The sequence below is a fragment of the Meleagris gallopavo genome, chromosome 10 (genome assembly GCF_905368555.1).
Source record: "Meleagris gallopavo chromosome 10, MGAL_WU_HG_1.1, whole genome shotgun sequence".
In the NCBI taxonomy this organism is placed as follows: Eukaryota; Metazoa; Chordata; class Aves; order Galliformes; family Phasianidae; genus Meleagris; species Meleagris gallopavo.
In genome coordinates, this window is record NC_139413.1 from 12,290,851 (window position 1) to 12,313,475 (window position 22,625).

At 35.8% G+C, this 22,625-nt stretch overlaps 1 protein-coding gene across 1 annotated transcript in view; it reads left to right on the forward strand.

Annotated features, from left to right (window-relative positions):
* DPYD (dihydropyrimidine dehydrogenase) overlaps positions 1-22,625 on the forward strand; it is a 317,439-nt gene that overhangs the window by 157,465 nt on the left and 137,349 nt on the right. Inside the window, exon 13 of the mRNA XM_085231702.1 lies at positions 5,619-5,834. Within this exon, the coding sequence (XP_085087828.1) occupies positions 5,619-5,834 (216 nt within the window). The remainder of the gene's footprint in view (positions 1-5,618; positions 5,835-22,625) is intronic.

Below are 22,625 nucleotides of genomic sequence, written 5' to 3' on the forward strand. Positions count from 1 at the left end.
ATTTGGATGTGCAGTCTTAGTAAAATCTGGTTGCTGTGGTGGAGTGCTCTGTAATTTGGCAGTTTGCTTTACCAGTTCTTGGAACTGGTAGATCTGGAGGAGGGTTTGTATTTTAAAGAAGTTGTTTATGAGAGGATAATGTTTCCCTCATGTTTGTAGAGGTAGATGATGTATGTGGGTGCATACTTTTGTATGTATTGCATGTTCATTCCACTGCCCCATATTCTGAAAACTTTCCATGTGAAATGAAGAGTACCTTATAAAAGTACCTTATTTTCTCTTTACTTTGAGATTCTTAAGGTAAGGAATCTTTGTGTGAAATGAGTGTCTGAATTAAGTATGGTAGGTTTTAAACACATTGTTATCATCTATTCATTTGCATTTTAGTTACAGAAATAGGTAGCCATTTTCAAAATCAGCAGCTCTCTCAGTAATTGAATCTATAAATGATGCAGTCAGTGTTTAGTAAAATAGAAATATTCCATAAAATATATCTACCAACTCGAGACAAAGCCCCACCACCCCAACTCCTTGCAGAAATTCCTGTTTGAACAGTGTGCTCCTGCTATCCCAACCTACTCCAGACAAAAGGCTAAACAAACAGATGGGCTAGCTATGTGTCCTGAAACTCCAATCATTTCAAGCTCTGGCACATGGTCAAGTGAAGCATGAGATCTAGACTCAAGAAGTCTCCAGTAGAAATGCCTTATGTTCAAAATCAGGAATTATTTACAGAAGCTTCTTGGCTGCTCTTTCTCTGGAAACTTTCCATCATTAGCTGCCTAAATGTCTCCTGCCTCTTAACATTTTCTGCCCACTCTGCTAAGCACAGGTTAATTTCAGAAATTGTTGCCTGCAGCTCTGTGTTGGCATAGTTTCTATAAAGATGACCAGTCAAAACCTAACCAAGGGCAGATGAAGTAGAACCTGTTTGAAAATGCAGTCTCCTTTAAACAATTCTCTATGGGTCAGTAGGGGTCCAAACACAACCATTTCAATTAATGTAACTATGTACTACTCCCATTTTTTCAGGATTCAAACTTTTTTGTTACTCTGTGAATGATGTAAAAACACATTTAAATTAGTCTTCGTGATTTATTTAATTTGGGAATTTAATTTGGGGATTACAATGGCCCTTGCTTTTGTCCAAGGGTGACTTTATAGTAGTTGGCAGAGCAATATAGGCTGCTCTTCTGTTCTATGCCTCAGTTAGCATCCATTTCTTCCATTTCTTCTTGGTCAGTGAATGGGATTTTTATTATTAACTATTACATAGTAGCTGTAGTCAGAATAATTTACAATTATTGCAAAACTAACTATTACTTTTCTATGCCTGCTTTGAAAGCAAGACAGCTCTCTCATCACAACACAGTTCTTGCACTGTTTTCTTTCTCGATCAGGAAGGTTTAGACACCAGCCTTGACTCTATACTCCTCCCCCACTTATACACTTACCTAAGAAGCATTTTCCTATATTTGGCTGTCAATATGACATCTTATTCTCACTAAAATTCTTCTAACAAAGTGATTTTCCCACTCTTTTCCACAATTAGCCTTTTTTTTTTTTTTTTTTTTTTTAATATAATTTAAATCTCTTTGCTTATTTGTTTGATATGTTTACTGGCCCAGTGTGACCAGTATCTTTCACATTTTGAGACTGCCATGTACACTCTGCACTTAAAGAATAGAGGACCAGATCCCATCTGATATAAATTGTACTTCACTTAGGTGAAATATGAATTTTGAACACATCTTTGTGTTCTGTGCAACTCTGAACCAGTATTGTGTACTTATCATTATATTTATTTATCTATGCTGTCAAAAATATAAATCTGAAGAGTATAGCTGTTGATTCTTTTCTGAAAGTTGACCCTTCTCATATATTTCTCATGTAAGAATGTACATGCAAGCATGTAAGAAAGTACCTTATTTCATAATCGATACCAGAGATGGGTGTTTCCCAGGAAACTTGTCTTTGAAGCTGTTAATTATACTGTCTGCTTCTATTCACGAGAACTGAAAGAAAAGAGATGAATGTCCCTTGTCTTGTAAAACACCATGTAAAACACTAGCATGGAGACAAGTAAGAAAACATTTTCAAAAAGTTGGACACAGTGCACGTGCAGGGAACCTGGTATTTTAACTGCATTACTATTGACTAAGAAATATGTCTGTTCCAGAAAGAGAAAGCCTGAAAGGAGCATTAGAAAATCCCTGACTGGACAGAGCCCTGAGCAACCTGCTCAAGGTGACTCTCTTTGAGCAAGGATGTTGGACTAGATCGTCTCCAGGCATCCTTCCAATCATTCTGTGATTTTTTTGTAAAATAACATAAACATCTTTCATAAAGCCAAGGTGTATAAAACAAATTCATGTAACAGATAAGTGGAAAAAGGTTGGAAGACATACAAGTAAGGGAGAAAAGCTGTGTTTTAAGATCAGACTTAAAAAGAGAGCGAAAACAGGAATGAGATGAAAGTATTCAAAAAAACTCTCAAGCAGTAGGGTTTGTAGAGAAGACTCTCTGTGAAAAATACCAGTAATACAACTACTCACACTCATAGTCTGTCTTTGTTAACGGCACAAAAATGGAGTTAGACCATATCACTGTGGTTAAGAATTTTCTCCATCTAAAGAAAATGAATGTCACAAATTCTATCAGGTTTAACGCTCAGCACTACAGGCTGTGCTGCTTTTGCCTCTGGGCATATCCTGGTTAGAGCAGGGCAGGGACACTGCACACTGTGTGCTGGGGATTTTTTTACCACGCTCTTGCAGTGTCCAAAAAATTGCCAAGACTGAAACAATAAAATAAGTACCTGCAATATTGTTAGCTTTGCTGGTTGGCATCAAATTAGAGGAAGAGTGAGCCACGCTCTTTGTCCTCTGCTTTTAAAAATCAAGGGAAGAGTTATTATAAATAAACTCTTGCCTGCAGGCTTTCTTTTCCTATTTGTTTTGCGTTGTCAGGGAAATCCTTCATTATAAAGATTATTTTGCTTTCAGGAACCTATAAAACATTATAGTTTGCCAAAAGTTTTGCTTTGTAGAAAACAACACATCAGGGCTTACTAAATTTATTTCTTTTATAAGCACTGTGCTGAGAGGAAAAAACAGCAAAAATAAATAGAGCTAAAAGTGAAGTGATAGGATGAAGGAAGATAAATCTGCAGGGATATAAAGCTACTGGCTACTGAACCTCCAGCTGCATCCTGTCTCTGTTTGTTTTTGAAGACCTGGATTCATATTTTTTTTTTTTTCTCCTGTTCTGCTACCTGGGCAGACTCAGGCCACCCCAACACAAACAAATAGGCACATTTTGAGGTTCTTCAGTGATCCTTGATGAAATTGCTGGTGGTTTTGCTCTTCATGAGGATAGTTCAGCGGGAAGAATAGGCCTGTTTGAAATGTTTGGGCAAGTGGCTTGTGACCAATTTACATGCAGGAGGAAAGGCCTATTTTTGCATGGCTAAATTCAGTCATCTCACTCAAGTCTTTCTCTTCTTTAGTAGATATTTTTGTTTATTTATGCATCTATTGCATTGTATTTATTTTGTTTTATCACAGAATGCTCATCTCAGGTTGCTAGTTAGGATTTGCTTTCATGTAACACTCCTTTTAGCTGAGAGCAGCTTTAGAGATTATACTGTCCTGCTTGGGAAAAGAAATGGTACAATGTAACTTAAGCACTTCACCTATTTATCTGTGTATCTCTCTATGGCAATCAATATTTACAGTTATACAATGATGGAGTAATTTGTGAATCATCCACTGAAATATACCCACACAGAACATGTGTACAGTTCTGGATACAAATAATAATAATAAATTAACAAATGACTGCTTTCAAAATGGAAAATTGGGTTTATTGCTCAAATGTGCAAATACAGGGGAGTTGGCCAAAAGCTTTTCCATAAGTCTCTTAGCTGTCATTCTGCCAGAATCAAATTCAGAGTTCAGTGTAAGAATTCAATATATTGATGTTGGTTTCAGCAGGTATCGCAGCTTGCAAATATATAACAGAAAAAAGTGCTACCATGCTCCTATATCTGTTTTGTGATCCAGGAGGATCATAAAGTGACTACATCAGCTGCTGCCTGGGAGTAGTGGTCATGGTACTGAAGGGAGTGGATCCCAAGTGGTAGGGTTATGCAAAAATTAGCTTTTTACAAAATGGGCACCAGTGAGGATATGTGCAGGTTGACATCATTTAGATTAGAGTAATCTCACTACTTTTCATAGTGGCTTTTAATGCCATTGGAAGATTTGACCCACAGATGGGTACTCTCTGCCCAAGGAAATCTAAGGTCAGAATCTGAGACAAGAATCCAGGCATTTCTGAGGCAAAACCAACAAATTAACTGTCAAGATTGGTAACAGTCTGATGAACAAAAGATGCTAAAACAAAAATCAAGCAAAACAATGGAAGAAACTTAATTCTCTTCCTGCTTATTACTTTTCATGGATGAAGAGGGGTAAATAAGTAACAACAAAAAACACAGAGGTAGCAATTCTTAAGTAGTTGAGGCTTTTCACTGCTACAGAAAACACTAACAAATGCTGTTACAGTGTTTGTTACTTCTTGTCTTACTTTGCTGATCTTGTGGTGAGTTTTCCTAGAAACATAAGCTGTGTGGGGATTTTCTATGTACTAAAAATATCTGCCTTTTTTTGTTGTGGTTATATCAGCTCCAACTTCTAAGTGAGTAAAGATTTTAATTCTGCCTCCTGCAGCCTGATTAGGATGCTGTTCAGCATCTGTACATGGAAGATTTTCTCTGTACAATTTTTGCAATATTAAATGCAACATTTACATTGAAAGCATTTCACTTTGACTCTCCAGAGAAAATGCCACCTTTAAAACTGAAAACAAAAGTGACTGTGGTGTCACAGGCATAAAGTATATGTTCTTCTTTGATCTTGAATCAGAGTCTAATTTTTTTCACTTGAAGTATTCACGTTTGGTAGTAGATTTGCATATTTTGATATGTATCCCAAGGCATAGATTAAATAAAATCTTAAATAGGGGCTGGAGGAAAGTGCATGAAGTCCAAGTATGCTGAGTCAGATTGACAGCCTACAAAGTGATCTTGCCTGTGGATTCTTTCCCTTGTTTTCCACAAATCTGTACATTGGATATAGAATACCCTGAGTTGGCAGAGATCCACAAGGATCCTTGAATTCAACTCCTGACTCCATAAGGAACCTTTTTTTTTTTTTTTTTTTTTTTTTTTTTTTTTTTGCTTTTTAATTCTCACTATTACTGATTCTGTAGGGAACAGAACCGGCCATTCTGAATGGTGAAAAAAAAACAACAACAATAAACCTCTGGATTGAACCAGGCTGGCAGTAGAGGATATGAAATAACTGTTTCATTATTACGGTTCTGTTACTTTCATGTGACATAATATTTCAGCATAAGGGCTATTTGGACAGAAGATGTTCCACGTGCAAGTGATTAGTATATTTTGCTGATTTGCAATACTTGAATATAAAATAGAGTAGTTGAAATTTGGTTATTATGTATGAATGATGATGATTACTATTTTTAACTCTTATCAAGGTTAACAGTAAATTATATAAAAATGAATCAGCAAAAAATATTTTTCTTTTTTACAGTCCTTATATGGTGCTGCAGTTTCTACTACTCCAGAACTACCACTCTTCTATACTCCTGTAGATTTAGTAGACATCAGTGTATTAATGGCTGGACTGAAGTTTCCAAATCCTTTTGGCATTGCCAGTGCAACTCCTGCTACTAGTTCCTCAATGATTCGAAGAGCTTTTGAAGCTGGATGGGGCTTTGCTGTCACTAAAACATTCTCCCTGGACAAGGTAAAAACATAATTCAAGTCATATTTAGCACATGACTATTTTTCTGTATATTTGAAAAAGGTCTAAATCTTTTGGAAGTTTCACAATCTAGGCTGTAAGGATAAGGAGGGAAACAGTGCATCATGTAAGTCAAATTATCTTGAAGGTTCCAACACTGCAGTGTAAAGGGAAAACAATTTCTGTTTGTGATTTGTTTTTAGGGTGTTTTTTTGTTTTCTTTTTGTTGTTGTTGTTTGTTTGTTTGTTTTTGCTATTAAAATATGCATTTCTTCCCTTTTACTCAACAACATTTTTAATATTAGCGAGCTAATAACAGTAGTGGTACTGTCATAAACATTGCAGAGGAATTGTTTTCTGTGAGGGATCAGAATTCAGAGGAAGTGAATGACAGCTTTATCAAGCAACTCCTGAAAGGCTGCTTCTTTGCCAAGGACTGCCAAGATAAGCCATTGAAACTGAATTCCAATTGCAATTTAATAATGCAGGCGTGAGCTTCAGGCTGAGTGGATGAGGAAGATGGAGGCACTGTAAAACAAGCCTGTAGAGAAGCAAGGAGTTCTGCTGGAGGTTTGTAGCTCAGAGACAAAGTTTCAGTAAGATGTAGCAGAAGAGGAAGGAATTAAATTCTTGAAGACTTTGGCTCAGTGTGGCACCTAAAACAAATTCTCACACAAAGTTAACACAAAGTATTTTGTGTTAATTTGAAGTGGGTAAAGGATAGTTTGATCTATGATTTGTGTTTGCAGTCAGTTTTCTGTTACGGTATTCAAAATAGCAAAGTGAGATTCTGAGCAAGAAGTTTAGACTGTGAAAGAAAAGGGCGATTTTGAGAAATGTATTGCAGAGGAAATAAATGAGATTTTGGCTGGGGCATAGATACAGTCTGGCTGATGTTGGAAGGAAGAATATCAAAGGTAAAGTCTGAGTAATAGTGTGAATGGTGGTAATGCATTGTCAATTAGTGACAAAGGGTATCGTGGAGTGAAGAGAGCTTTTGAGATGTATTTGGAAGGAAGAGACTTTTATTCTTTGTTCAGGTATGAGATGTAAAAGAGGATTGGTGGATGGAGACCTTAGCAGGAGAGAAAAGGTAGATTTTTTTGCTCTGCTACCTCAGCAGGTAGCTTTCCAACATGAGGAAATTATAAGGACAAAGGACTGTGTTACTAGAGCAGACTGTAAAAGATGTCAGAGTAGCTTCTTCTCACGCTAGAAGTATTCCAAGGAAGTCAGCGTTCCTACAGATTGCAATGGAGATTCTAGTCTACTTCACAGGATTTCTTATTAAAACACTTTTCAGGACATAAATGTCATTCAAGTATGTTTATAACTGACTTATGTGCATAACATACTGTCAGCTGTAATTATTCAGTGCCCAGACTGAAGATAACTTCAGTCCTGAGATTTATGTATTAACCAATGTTATTGCTGATATGCTTGCAGTTCTCTCAGACGACACATTGATTGCTGGGTATTTCGAGAGCTAAACAGATACTGTCTGGTTACTGATTTGAGTAGTAGTTCAGAAAGAAAGAAGGAAGCAATTGTAGGAAGTGATTGTGGTAGTCCAATAAATAGCAGATTCTCAGAATCCTTTCAGAATCAGTGGTTGAAATCCAGTGCCCCTGGATGCCGGGCTCTGGAGGTATCATTCCAAAGAAGATCTTTCAAGTGAAGTGATGTCTTGAATTGTATGTTGCAGTGTGCAGTAACACTGTTCCATGCAAATACTAACAAGTTTTTCTACCACTGTAGTGTTCCCAGTAGTCTTAATAGTCTTCCTATCGCAGTAAAGCCTTAGTATTTGTAATGATTTGAGATGCTTGGCTGGAAGGTGCTGAAGACATAAAACTGCTTGGTTTATAGTAGCATCATGAAAATTAATGCTACAAAAATAAATAAAAAAATAAATATTTCAAATGAGAAGAAATGCACAGTGAGATACAGCAGTTATTCTTTGAACAACAAATACTACACAAAGACTGCTCTGTTGACTTAATGCTGAAACAAATAATTGGAATAGATTTTTGATTAATGTAAGCTGGCATAATGTCCTTTTTTAAAAAACAAACAACCAAAAACCACGTAGCTTTGCTTGCGCAGACACAAATCCTACGCATTGTTTAGAAGGGAACAGTACGTTCTCATGGGCTGCAGTACCTGTGGAAGCAGAGATTTCTGATTTCACTCTCCTTCCAAGCTAGTAAAAGCTGACTGTGAAGAAAGGCCAGAAACAAAGGTTTCCTGAAGTGAAGAAGAGTTTCTGGGAGAAAGGGGGCTTGCTTGACAGCTTTTGACAACTGAAGCTTTTCTACTTCAGCCTTGGTTGTACGTGGTACAATCAATTTTGCTTTTATCCCTGTTGTCTCCTTGTTTAATGTGTCCTGGCTAGGTTTAACTGCTTGTGCAACAGTGGGAGCTTAGCAGCAATAGAAACACTCCCTCTTCTAGGACTGACTGCTGAATTCACCACCATGTTCAGTCACTGATAGGAAAACCAATGACTTCCCTATTCCTTTGGCACTTCAGCAAAAGTGGCTGATGAGAGGTAAATCGGAATGACATTTGACTACTGAAAAGCATATACAGCTGAAACACATGCGTTAAGTACAGTGTGATGGAATAAAATCAGAGAGAAAGGCAAGATGAAATATGGAAGAAGGATGTCCAAGGAAGGAGATAAAAAGGAGAGGAGTGATTCTCATAAGGATCATGTCACATAAGCTTCTTTTTCCTCCTTCATTGCCTAGCACATTAAAGTCTTGTAAAACGGTAGGCTGGGGTACCTGCAGCCCAAGACAGGCTGTACATTCTTATATCAGCCAACTGTTGGATAGCAACTGAGTAATAGTAACTAGTGGACCATAATTTACTTCCCAAGTTTTCCCAACCATTATCTGTCTTGACCTCTTCTTGAAAGCATAACATGTTGCCATAGAGGGTGTCAGTATAGCACTGTTTCATGCTGTGCTCACTCCCTTTTCAAAAACCCCCACACTTTGCTGCATAATTGCCTTCATGACAACCTGTTTGCAGGGTAAGGATTTCACCTCTGATTCAACAAATATTTGTTCCTAAGAACTGATATGCTATTGTTGAAATATTAAATTAAGAAAAAATGCTAATGAGAAACATGAAATGTCTTCAGTGTACATATGTAAGTCTTTAAGTGCATAGCTTTGGTGTGTATATATATACGTATATATGTGGGGGATATATAACATAGGGAATATTTTAGAAAATAGTGGATATTACAGTGTAATATAAATATTAATTACATGGTACTATACCTGTATGTGTCTATATGTTTTAGAAGAGGATGGAGTCATGATTCATGATTTGCAGAACTGTATTTATGAAAGCAATCATATATGCATAGCACCATTAATACTGAGTAGATTTGATTTATTCCAGAAATTAAAATAGCTGCTTTTAACATGGACTATCACTAGGCAAGAAAAACTGTAGAATAAAAATGCCCCTTTACACCCACCTTCTTCTTCACTCTTTCGGTGTAGAATCAGTAACTCGTTGCTCTTTTGGTTCAAACAGAGCTTCTGTCTTATTCAGATAACTCTGCTACAAACTATTATTTGTAAATTCTGTCGGCAAGCTATTGAATGGGAATGGAGGAGCTGCATATTATAGAGTCCGCAAAGAAATGAGTATCAATCATTACCTCTTTTAGAACTTAGAAGAACACAAAACTACCTGCAGAATGAGAAATATTGTGTTAATTAAACAAGTAACGACAAGTGGGAGGTTTTTTAGTAGAATTGTTGTATTGAGCTGGTTTATTTACTTAGAATTTATTATTGAATACTGTTTAGTACATAAAATTTGCATTAAAACCTTTAATCAGAAAGTTTGTACAAACACAGTATCAAAACAAGCCAGGGATTATATGAACTGTGCATGTCTTTTCTCTAGACATTTCCACTACCACTCTGAATTTATATAAGAAATTGGGTTTTATCAACTCAACTCCAGCTTTGTCGTTCTCTCAGTGCACTGTATGGGCTGCTTAGAAAGAGGAAAAAGCATGGGATAACAGCAATATTTGCTTTGATTTTTAGATGCTTCCTTCACTTGTAAAATTTAATTCTGATTAATCAGATACATCTGTCTTTATTCTGCTGTGACATGCATTGATTTGTGATGCTGTCGCTTTCAATAATGTGGAAGCAGTTGCCTTTATTATGAGAACAGGCAGAAATCAACATGCAGACTAACTTCATTTCTAATCTTTAATGTATTTTCATTGTATATGAAGCAAATTGCATGGATGATCTTAAAAACAAAGCTACAATTAAAACTAGATTATGTTTGAATGAACCCATAGCAGAGAAAACTTTCTAGTCATAATATATGTTTATACCAATCACTGAAGCAGAATTTGCAATATATTTTCAGAACCATTTCTAAATGAAAACCATTCCTGGTAGAGAATTCATTAATTTACACAGGATATATAGCATATCTATATGCTATTATTTGAATATGCAGATTCTGCCATCAACCAGTTATCTCAATATATTTGCACTATGTGCACCTCACTTTATAATTGAAAGTGGTAAAAAATAATGAAACAATGACATATTGTTTTCCATAACAGTAGTAGTTCACAGAAGTGAATCTGTATTTTAAAAATGTATATTTTTGTATGATATTACAGCATAGTAATTTAGATTAAACTAGTTATAATTTATGGTGGCAAGCCAAAATGCTGTTTAAGATGCATTAAAATGCAGAACCATGACATTTGAAATTCTGATGTTCTTAATATGACAAAGGTTATTCTATGGAGTTTTTCTATAATATGAAATATTAATATTTCACAATACAGTTTTGATGAAGTACAATTTGCCTAGCTTGCATATGATAAAGAAATTAAATGCTTACCAAGGGAGTTCAGTGAGAATTAGAGCCTTGCCTGAACATCTGCTTGAAATGTTATTATCCTGTCCTACTGACAGCATCGCTCCCTCATTGTTTTTTGAGATTGACAGCTGAATATTGTACTGATTTCTGCAGCAAATATGTTTAGGTGAACTTTGTTTCGTTTTTTAGAAATTTAGAACATGCTTTTGATTTCCAACCTATTTTTTTTTTATACTCTTGACATTTGTAGGTGCCAGATTGAGGTCTAGTATGCTGTAGCAAAGATAGACCATTGACTTGCAACGAAATGCCAGTTGATATCTCAGTAAACAGAAATATTACTATTCTTTATTGTGTGGTCTGTATGAAAGCTGTATGGGCTTTCTTTGGGGAGACAAATGATCAGATTGTTAATGTCAAATATAAAAAGGACTGTTTGCCTTCTTACTAAATAACATCAGACAACTTTTATTAACTGCATTATTTGAAGTGAAAAATATGCATTTTACAGGATTCCTTTGCATATAAAGCTCTGTAGGTTGAATTATTTATTGTTTTTACAATTTTTAAAATGATTATGAATGGTCTAAATATTCTTATGTATTCTTTACATCCATTATTTTGTTCTGTATTTCTGAAGGAATGTTAATAAGAAGTATCGTCTTTATTGTTTCCCAATTTTTACATTTTTTTTTAAATCCCTTCATATAACTAGCAAAATTTAACACAGGAGGTAAAAGGCCATAGAAATGAAATTGGGTGTATTTATTTTTTATTTTTAATTTTGGTATTATGCTATAATACCAACATTATTATTTTACTTGAGTACTATTATACAGAAAATATGTTACTTTGCTGCAAAAAGAAACAAACCATTCTATAAATCTGAGAAGGTGACAGGAATCTATAATATATTAGTTTATAAATGAAAGGAGTTTAATTAGTTCAAAAAAACAAGCAAAAAAAAAACAAACCCACAACCACAACAAAAAACCTTTGGACAAATGTCTAACCATGTAGCACTAAATAGGGTAGAAATACATTTCTTCTGCATTGAGCACCACAGTTTGCTCTTCTGTGGAGAACTCTGTTAGCCCAGGGTATGGAGCACAATGTGACAACACATGAGTGGATTGCAAGGAGGGATCTGTCACACAGGGATGTGAGCAGGTGTGTCAGTAAATTGACAGTCATGCTAAAGGAGAGAATTCTACAGTGGAGAAATAAGCTGCTTTCTGCATCTCCCTTCTCCTTTCATTGATGCTCAAGGAACAGAGTGAGCTTGGCTGTAACATTTGTCTTCTGCATCTTGAGCTCATTTCATAAGTTTCATAGAGCCTTTGTCCAGCAATGACATACCTTCCTGAAGGCTGTAACACAAAGCTGGCCAATTAATTTTATGTCTTAAAGCTGGTTCTTGGTAGGCTACAGATTCCTTACCTGTAGTTGTCTGGGATGCATTTTCCATTAATCCATTTGGCTTTTTTTACAGGGTGTTTGGAGATGTTTTGTGTTTTATTTCCTTTTCTTTTTTGAAACAATATATTAAAACACTATAGCAACAATGGATCAAAACACAGTTTAAATTTGACAATTAAATTTGGGCAACTCGTATTTAGAAGTCTATAGTAGTAAACCAGTATTTTCATGAAACATTTTACACTTAAAGAACAACTGAGAAGCAGTTTTAGTAAAATTTGGAAAAGGATAGAGACTATAATACTTTGTATTTTGCTACATAAGCCTTTCTATTAATTCTTATCAAAAGTAAGTTAGGAGGGAATACTCCTCCTCTGCATAATATGTGTCATCTGGTGAAGTAACCAGTAGTTAAGAGGAGTCATCTTTTCTAATAACAGCATGACTATTAGCCAATAAAACAGAGTGAATGTTTGACAGGTAACTAAAAGTCTAACCAGTATTAATTTTTATGGTGAAGAAGATGCTTTGCTTTTTGTTACCCTTACTTTATTTACTTTCTTCTTAAAAAGTTTTCAAATATTGAGCAAAAGAGAGAGAAACAAAGAACACAGACATGCACGCTTTTTTCAAGACTGCTAAGAATCTGCAGCTCCTGATGGCTGTATCTGAAGTGCTCGGTGGTTTTGAATATCACTTCCTGAATAAACAAGATTCTCAAAATCAGGTACATAACATACTTGTATCAAATATTATCCAGACAAAATATTCTTCAGCTATTTCTTATGCCCTTGTAAGATTATTGGTAATCTTGACACTACTTCATGTAATTTTATGTCAGAAAGACAGTTTCAGCATAGGGCAGAAATTGCCAAATGTAATTCTGAAATTTAGAATTTTTACCTGTAATTTTCAGTCTCAATTAAGATTTATAGCAGACTATTTTTATATATTGTTTCACTGAAAACAACAGAAAACAAATGTTGGGGATCCACCTTTGCTTACTAATACTACAGGCTGCAGATGTGTTGAGAAAGGCCTACTTCTGACACTATGGCTTCTCCCCCAGGCACCAACTACAGTTGTTTCTTGGTCTGCTCTGCACATGGTAAATGGCAGCCTGGCTGTTGGATGAGAACTTTTCTGCACCAGGAAAAAGAGAGTTGAAGCATCCCATACAGCCTTTGAGCTTCTGCAGAAATAAGGTCCCAAACTGACTCTCTGTGGACAACCTTAACTTCAAACATGTGTGTTTAGGTACACAGCTTATGTTAACAAGCTTGCAGACATAAGCTGAAATGATAGAACTGTCTGCAAGATAGCATATATTTCCACACATGGATTTACAGGGTTTTAGCTTAATCATTTTTCAAGCGATTTTTGTTTATGCCAGAGTACTCTTAGGGATGTGGGCAGCATGCATCATCTAAAAGCTCAGGTTAGCTCGGATCACGATTTCCCAATTGGTAAATGAAACTGGTAGGGCTATGTTTAATGCTCGATTTGCCCACACAAGAAGTTAAGAAAGCAGTAATATAATTGCATTTACTCCTGATGATGTTTTTATAAAAACAGAATGAAGTCTCTTATATTTAAAAAAATCTGAGAGGTTCTTTTATTAAAATACATATTATCAGTGGAAATATGTATGTCACTGTATACTAAATAATGCTTCTTATCATTAGCTGAGGTGTTGTCATTGTCTAAATATAGAATATAGTCAACTGTAGTTTTACAGGACTCCATCCTTCAGAAGGAAAGTGTAGGATTTTTGTCTACGTGTTTGTAGCAGAGTTAACTGCGGCTCAAGACAAGGGTCTCCATCCCATGAACTCTGGAATTATTGCTCTATAAGTTGTCACAGATAATTGCAAAATCCAATTTTTGGTCTACAGAAAAGGGATCACACATCTTTAATACTCTTTTAATATATGTATTATGATATCATGTAATGGTACATTTTGACAGCATGTAATATAAAAGCATACAACTTCAGATTTGCGTGAAGGATTTCATGCTACTTGAAATATTTTTACTGAATTACACTAGTGTCACAATTATTGTTGAATCTTGACTTTTTATTATTAAAGCTAAATCTGCTTTTATCTGACTTTGCTGGCACAGCTTGGACTATGAGACAATGAATTACAATGTTAGCTATGTTAGCTATGTTAGCTATGGCTTTCAAAAGCAGCTCTGAATACGTTTTAGTTGTTCTCCACCGTATCGTAAACCGACAGTGAGTTTCTTCTTGCCTGACTTCTTTGATAATTCAGTGGAATGTAAGAATTTCCAAGCAAAAAATCACAAAAACACATTAAAAATGAAAATGATATAAAGTAATGTTGTAGCAGTGTTTTTTCATTAGCAGCTGACCTGCTGTTGCTGTTTAAAAAAAAAAAAAAAAAAGTGTCTAGGCTAGAAGTCAATTCGATAAATGAACTGGCTATATATTGATTTTCTCCCATTTCCCTTGTTATGTAATATGATTTCCCTTCCTTTGCAAAGGTTGCTGTTGTACAGGATGGTGCTGGGATCGTGGTCGTGGGAGCGTATTGGAATGTGTGGAGTAAGAAAGGCTGTCACAGCAGTCAATAAGATCTGAGAGGTGTTGACTAATTGCCTGCTAATTACACAGTAAATTGTCTAATTAAGCTGATGGTTAATTAGGGTACACTTGCACAGCAGTCTTGTGGAATTTTTGTCTGATGTCTGGGAAGCAGCTTGTGTAATTGGCAAACTGGTAAGGACTGGCAGGGAACAGGACTGGGAAGCACGCTGCCAGCAGATGACAGAATAAGGATGCGTTTGCACAAAGGTTGTCATGTGAGCACCAAGGGGTTTGTTAGCCTTCTCCAGCTACATGGAAGCAGGCTTGATGTGAAATTTATCTGAAAGCTACTGGAAGCTGTAAATAAAATACAATTTAAGTGTGTAATAATCTAAAAGCAGTAGCATGTATTTCTCATGTGTTAGTCAGAATTAGGTGTTACGTGGTTTCCTTTAAAATTTTGGCTAAGGAACAAAGAATGCCAGAGTGATTGTGTAAAGAACGTCACCAAACAGTATAGTTTGACTAGGGCAATAATTGCTGCACTGTGATTTGTTTGGTGGAGTCCCGAACATACTCCATTTTTACGCTGATGTTGAAAAGGGATGACTGCTAATAAGGATACTCACCAACCACCATAACCATCATCTGTGATATCCCAAATCTTCATTAGTCACTGCATCCATCCCTAGATGTGACAGAGTATGAACAGGTCATAATGGTGTTCTGAATTAAATATGTGTGAGTTATGCTAAACTATAATACAATTAATGAAAGTATCTGGATTCCAGGCTCTGACCCAAAGACCACAGAAACAGCTGAGAGTATTAAACAGTGAGAGTCTGGACAGTAAAGGAGTGTAGACACCAATTCAGCAAAAGTGTCAGTTCTCTGTGATTTAAATTTAATTCAGAAAAGTACCTTCATATATGTGCTTCTCTAAAGTTAATTATCAGAATCAGAAGAAAATGCAGCATAGGATTGGGCCTTTACATAATGCAGAGATTTAATTTGAGCTATGTATTAGCAAATCTAAGGAAAATAATTCTTCTTTTCTGTATCCTAAACAATCTCCAAGTGTGTATACACACACACACACACACACACACACACACACACACACATAAAGAATGCTTTGATGTCAATTGAACAAAGGAAAGTATGATATCCACTTTCAGCCTTGGAAATAATATACTGTTTCATAGGTGCCCATCTTTTTACATTTTAGCAAGTGCAATATTTTGTTTAGGCACAATGTCATCTTAATGGAACTAAAAAAAAAAAAAAAAAAAAAGTGAATTCCAGACCCGGATTGCTGGTTAAACACATATCTCTTTCCACACAAATATTTAAAAAATAAAATAGTAAGGGTGTAAATTATGCTTTCTTTGAATTAATGAAGCCTTTTTTATGCCATGATCTTCATGCTTCACCTCCACAGTTAACAGTGCCTTTGTGTAGCTCCGTCTATATTGTGTGGCTTTGCTTATGATTTTTCCTTCAAAAACAATGAAGCAAAATCATGAGCAATTGAGAGGATTTCCAGTGTGGTAGTCATAAGATGTGAGACCAAGCAGTGAGGCCAATCTAAGGGGCCTTGACCCTCATCTGAAGGGATTATAATTATAGTTGCTATGCTGCTTCTCTGTGTTTATTTGTATAGACCAGAACACTGTGATTCCTCTGCATGGGGTTTTGAGATTCTTTTAACAAAATAAAACCAGTGCAGTTCATTGATTCAAGTCAAAAGTATCCAAGGAAGCTACACGTACCTAATTTTCTCTCAAATAAAACATTTTTTAGGTTTGTATTTGATGTTTACATGCATTTCCATATGCATCTGCACATGTGCAAAACCAGACCTATTCAATTCATTTTTCTGTACTTTTTTTTTAAGAATTGTTTCTTAAAACTGTTAGAGAAACTATTCTTTTTGTCTCTGACAGCACATTCAGAACAAAGCTCACTTCACCAGCCAGCTGCAGGAGCTGAAAGCACAAAGTGCAACCATCACACTTGCTTTCGTTGTCTGTCATGGGACAGAAAACAGATATGTTGCTAATGCATTTTATTCTCTGAAGACAGAGAAAGGAGTTCAGAGGATAATTGTTACCTTTTTGCATCCTTTTGAAGGAATTTCTGGCACATGCTACTATGATCTCTGATGTAATAAACTGCACAAACATAGAGGATACATCAGGTAATTCACATTGTGTAGAAAATATACATATGTAAAGCTCCTAAAATCTTAAAAAGAAAATACAATAATGCTATTCTTAAATAGCAATTAGCAACGTTCTGATGTATTATGTTTCAAAAATTATTGATGCTTTCATACGCGGTTGTAGGTGCATCTTATTATGTTATATGTGTATTATTCTGTGCTTGATCAAAAAAGGAAATGTTTCCCAAGTACCTGCAAGCAGTGTTTTCCCAGCCATGTTCTTTCCTGAAGCATTTTTGTTGTCCATTGGCAAAGCCTGGTGCTTAAGCAATGGGATTGGAGGAGCCCATAGCGAGTGCACTGTTGGTGTTGCATGCTGGTGCATTGCTCATCGGGTTCTCTCCACACGTGGCTCAGGAGGCTCCTGATCACTACCCTTTCATTTAATGTGTGTATTAAGCCATAGAGAAGGTTTAGCAAAGTGTCATTGATTGAAGTGTTTTCAATATGTCGAAACTCAGCCTTATAGTTCTCAGCTGATTTAGCTTGAGCAGTTGATTGCATTATTCAGTGTTTGTGTGAGACTGGGGCATGGCTGAGAGCATGCTGAGCAAAAGTCAGTCCTGCCAAGATAGGAGTAATGCTAGGATTGTTAGAGGAAATATCCAGAGGCTACAGCAAGAGAATTATCAGTCCTTCCGGCTGAGCATTGTAGTTCTGTTGCAGGCCGTAACTGCAGCAGCAGATAAGAGCCTAAAGAGTGAACCCCTTTTATTTTCTGAATGCAGGCCTTGCTAAAGGTATCCATGCTTTGCATTTCAAGATTAAACTAGTCCCAGTGCTTGCTATATGGAACTACTCTTTAAATCTATCCAAATATTATGGGTGGTAACAAATTACATGCCTTGATGCTATATGAAGTGCCTCACTGGGGAATTTAAATGCTACCTGCCCATACTGGTGTTCCAGTTATGCTGGGCCAGAAGGCGAGGAGATGCTGGCAGTTCCTCTGAGCACTGTTAATGCATATGCTCAGAGCTCTTGCACAAGAGTGATCTGCAGCAGCCAGGCTGTTAACTCCAGTGCAAACTTGAGGAACTTTTTTCCTCCTTAGCTTTGCAAAATTAAGAAAAGGATGAATGTCGAGTTTCCAGGTGCTCTGTTTATGTTGCTGCTACGGCCACTGTTCTCAAGTCAGTTGCTTGCTGCTGGTTGTGTAAGAGGGAACTTCTAAGGCCTGCCAGGAGTAACTGGAATGGGTGGTTGCACGTGAGCGTAATGCAGATCTCAAGCACATAAATAAACAAAATCTTATTTTCCTGTAGTCTGCTATATTTAAACTCAGATGAATTTCTCTGCTTACTTATGGATTTCTTTCTTTGACATCCAGAGAAATTTTGTGCCTTCAGGGACAGCAGAATATTGGAGTCCATCTCTGAAGTTCTGGAGTACACATTTTTGAGTGTCACATTTTTGTAATGGTTATACTGTTGTTATTTCTTATTCCAGGCAAAAATCTGCATCTATCTTGGACTAAAATTGAACAAATTTATCAGCCAGGAAATTCGTAAGGGTTATATTATAATTTTTTCTCTAGAAAGAGAAATTTTAACCTGGAAATGCCAACTTAGTCTTTGCAGTAAAGCCATATGTATCCAAATGCATAGTTTTCTTTACTTGAGCACCTTTACCTCATTTTTTTTTTTTTTTTTTTTTTTTTTTCATTATAGCCCTTTGATTGGAGAACATTGAGAAAGTATTTAGGGAGAGAATGAGTACATATGTGAGAATAAAGCATTAAAACTATAAACCAAAGACTATCCATCTCGCAACTTCTTGTGTACCTCTTAATAAAAGTAATGCTTTGCTACTGCAACAAAAAATTGTTCTTACTGTATGTTTGGAGCTGCCTACATAGAGATACATAAGCACTGTCTTGGGTAAATTTCATTATTTTTTATGTATTTTTTTTTTTATCCTCTTACATTCTTTCTTTAACAAAATTTAAGAAAAAATTATTGCCAGAGACTGTGCTTTTATCACAGGCAGCAGACCATCCGTACTTGATTTTTTTGCAGGATGCATTGGACTGCTTCCCACTTGTGATGTAGGTGCTGGAACACAGCATCACCCACATTCCTGCTTTGCTGTCTCTGCACAAGAGCTTACAATTCCAGTATTGAAAATCACGACACGAGTGACAGTTGCAAAACAATGTGACTTAATAGCGTGATTGAGGCCGTAGCATTTGTATTCAGCATGTATGTTTACTGTGGGGCATCTTGACATAGCTAAACTCTCATGGACAGAAGAATTAAATGCAGGCAAGTACAACATATTTTTCAAAGTGATGGAAATGAGAGTTTTTGGTTTTAAGAGATCTTATGTGAACATAACTGAGAGGAGGGTGGGCAAACCAGCATTCCTAGCCAACCCATGCCTGCACACATGTATTTCTTCTGGCTGGAGCTTTCCCTTTGGTGCCATTAGCATTTTCATTTCAAAAAAACGGCAGTGAAAGCAGTAAAAATGTTCAACCTGTGGTTTAAATTATTGATTTTTTTGAATATTGAAGCTGTATTTCAAATAGGTTTTGTTAGAGTTACTTCTGGGTAGAGGGTTCCAGAGGTAATTTGATATCTAAAAGCCTGTGTATTTCTGAGCCATTTCAGTCTTTTGAGTTCCTTCAGCTGATCAGCTGATTGGGTAAAACATCTTATTGTCTTCTGAATTGCAGGCAGTAGAAAAATTGCAGCTCAAGGTTAGCACACAGACTAGCATACATTTCTCTTGGTGATTTATTATGTGTACTCAGTGTCCAATCAACTGACAAAAATAGCTCATTTATTTTTAATGCTGTAACTTATCTTCACTTAAAAAAAAAGAAAACTTCTTTTGAAGTGCTGGTATTCACTAGTTGGGGGAAAACTGTTGTCTATATACGTAGGTAATGATGCATAATTAAAATTAGGTGAGTTCATGGTATGGAATGCAGTACCTGTAAATAAAAAGTTTATGCGTGTATTTTCACAAACCAAATGCATTGTGTTATTACAGAGCAAAATGGCTTCTGTGTTTAAAGAACAGCAATACAAGGAGCACTCATATTTTATATGAATGCTTTGATGAAGGAATGGCATAGTAAAGGGATGTTTCATTGGAGTACAAATTACGCAAACTGAAAATTATGAAAAATATTTTTCAAACATGTACATATAGTACATGCATGTTTAAATAAAATTCAAATATATGAAGGCACATCTTGAAAAGATGTGTGTCATTAAGAGCTTATATAATGCCCAAATGGCTTACCACCCACAATAACTCTAGTTTCTGTGGCTGTAATTTAAGAGTTTTCTGAAACATTTGTTGACATTCTTGTGGTAGTGCACTTGAGTATTTTGCATTGCAGTTTACAAAATACTGTTTAAATACCACAAGGAATAAAGCTTCTGCTGTATCACTGCGTGCAAAGAAGTCTGTGCTGGCCTGCTCTGTATTGGCTTCACAAGCCAATACATCATCTAGGAGAAAGTTTCTAAGATAAGTGAAGATGTAAAAATAAATTTCCTACTGCCTTCAAAAACAGAAGCATGCAGTCCATGCCTGCCTATATACTTTGTTGTTTTGCTTGTTAAGATATGTGATTGCTGGTTGTACTGTGTATTTTAATCTATGTACATGGGAATACAAATACCAATTTGGTTCGAGAAGCAAATATCAGTGATTTTTTTTATAGCTCTGAATTATAAATCTATGTATTATGGAGCTCTTGTTGGTCCTTATGCAAACTTTGTTTCATTGGAAAGGAGTGAGAATACTTGTCTGTTATGTATCAGTAGCAAGTATTCCTGTTCCTCAGTGAGGTTTTGTAGTGAGCTGTGCTTTAAACCCCGTATCTCTGTGATAGGAAAAAAAGGATGGGAATGTATTCCATATGACACTTATTTGTCACGAATACAATCATCAATAATCAAGATAGAGAACAAGCATGTTCCATGCCGGATCTGCCCTTTGGAATACAGCCCACCTGGCCCCTGCATTCCCAAAGCCCCTCCAGGACTGTATATGTGGTGCCATGAGTTCATTTTCAGCTTTCTGACTGGAGCTAATCTGCATCCTCACAAATCATAACACCATTCAGGGGGTCAGGAAAAGCCTGTTAGTCATTCAAAAAAGTGTAACTAACTCAGATTGATAGTTCAATTCAGAGCAAAAGCGTTGAGAATTCTGGCAAGTTGATTGGTAAAGGAATTTAGAAAAAACAACTTGTCAGTTTCATTTATTTAGTTTAAAACTATTCTGATACTCTTTCAACTGCATTTATGTCTATAAAAACAAATTCTTACAGTTCACGTAGTCTTATGTATCCCCTCCGTTTTCATAGCCAACACATAGAGAAGACTAAGAATACTAGTTCTATTTCATGAATTTCAAAGTAGCCGAGCATTCTAGCAAAAATCACAATCTATTTGGAAGATCTTATATAAAACTAGTTCTGAATTAGTTTTTTTTTGAATCTCATGCAAGGTATTGAAGTGGTGGTTAATACTTTCACAATTTCTTTTTCCCCACAATTATGTTAAGTGTCCAAATCCACATCTAATCAGGCTCTGAGAGCGGTAAATGGCTCAGTCTTGCAATCCTCTTCTCAGGCAAAAGATCTGTTGGCTTCAGCAGAACTTACGCACAGGAAAAGATGAAAGGACTACATTATAAAAAAAAGTTTACATTTAAGGGGCTTGTGCTACCAAAGTAGAAGCTCTATGGATAGATTTTCTTTGGAATGTAAAATAAATTATTCCCCTAGATGCAGAAAGCCTTCCACCACCCCTGTGCCCCTGTGTACTTATATATAAAATATAAAAGGTGATTTAGTGCCACCTGAGGAGTGGATACTTTGATAATTATAACAGTTATTTAAATAATGTTCCAAACAGAACTCATATAATTTCCTTGAATTTCTAACCCCTAAATATAGCTAAATATGACTCAATTCTTATAGTATTTAAGCGTTCTTAGTCTTAGTGGAAAAAGAAAGTGCTGCATGTATGTTCAAGACATACCTTCATGTTTGTAATTCATCCTCAGCTCAGATAATTTAAATACATGCTTCAAGGGAATAATGTGATTCTTCTCTTAATTACTTAATCCAGGAATAAAAATATTTTGGATTAAGCATAAATTTCAATATAACTTTAGTATTCTGTAATTCCCCAATGTTGATTCTTTGTGCCAGAATTTTAACTCCTCTTTAAATAGGATTGTACGTAAAGCATTTTTCCTCTTGTTTAGTAAAGAAATCATATTTTTCTACCCTGAAAGGGAATTATTTTTTCTCCCCTCCTCCTAGGAGAATATAATAGTCTTGATTTACTTAAAGCAGTCTGGAGGAAAATATTTTAGTGCTTTTTCACAATTTACTAATGGAGCTTTACAAAACAGCCTCTAGGAATAGCTATGAATACATTGATTATATGGTTTCCCTATGAGAAAACAGTAATTAAAATTTTACCACAGATTGGATCAGGACATGTTAATATTTTATTAGGTAATAAGTGAGCTTGATACAGGTGTCCAGAGTTGTTGACAGGAGCTTTGTTAATCCTTGTGGTATATTCTCTTATATAGATAGTCACCTCTATTTTCTCAATGTTTTCTCTTTCTTTCAAAAATTTTGTTAGAATTATGAGGTTACCTGAGACTATTTTTTTTTTTTTAATTCTGATAGATCTCATTGTGAAGCATTAGATGTCTTGTTTCTTAGATTTTTCAG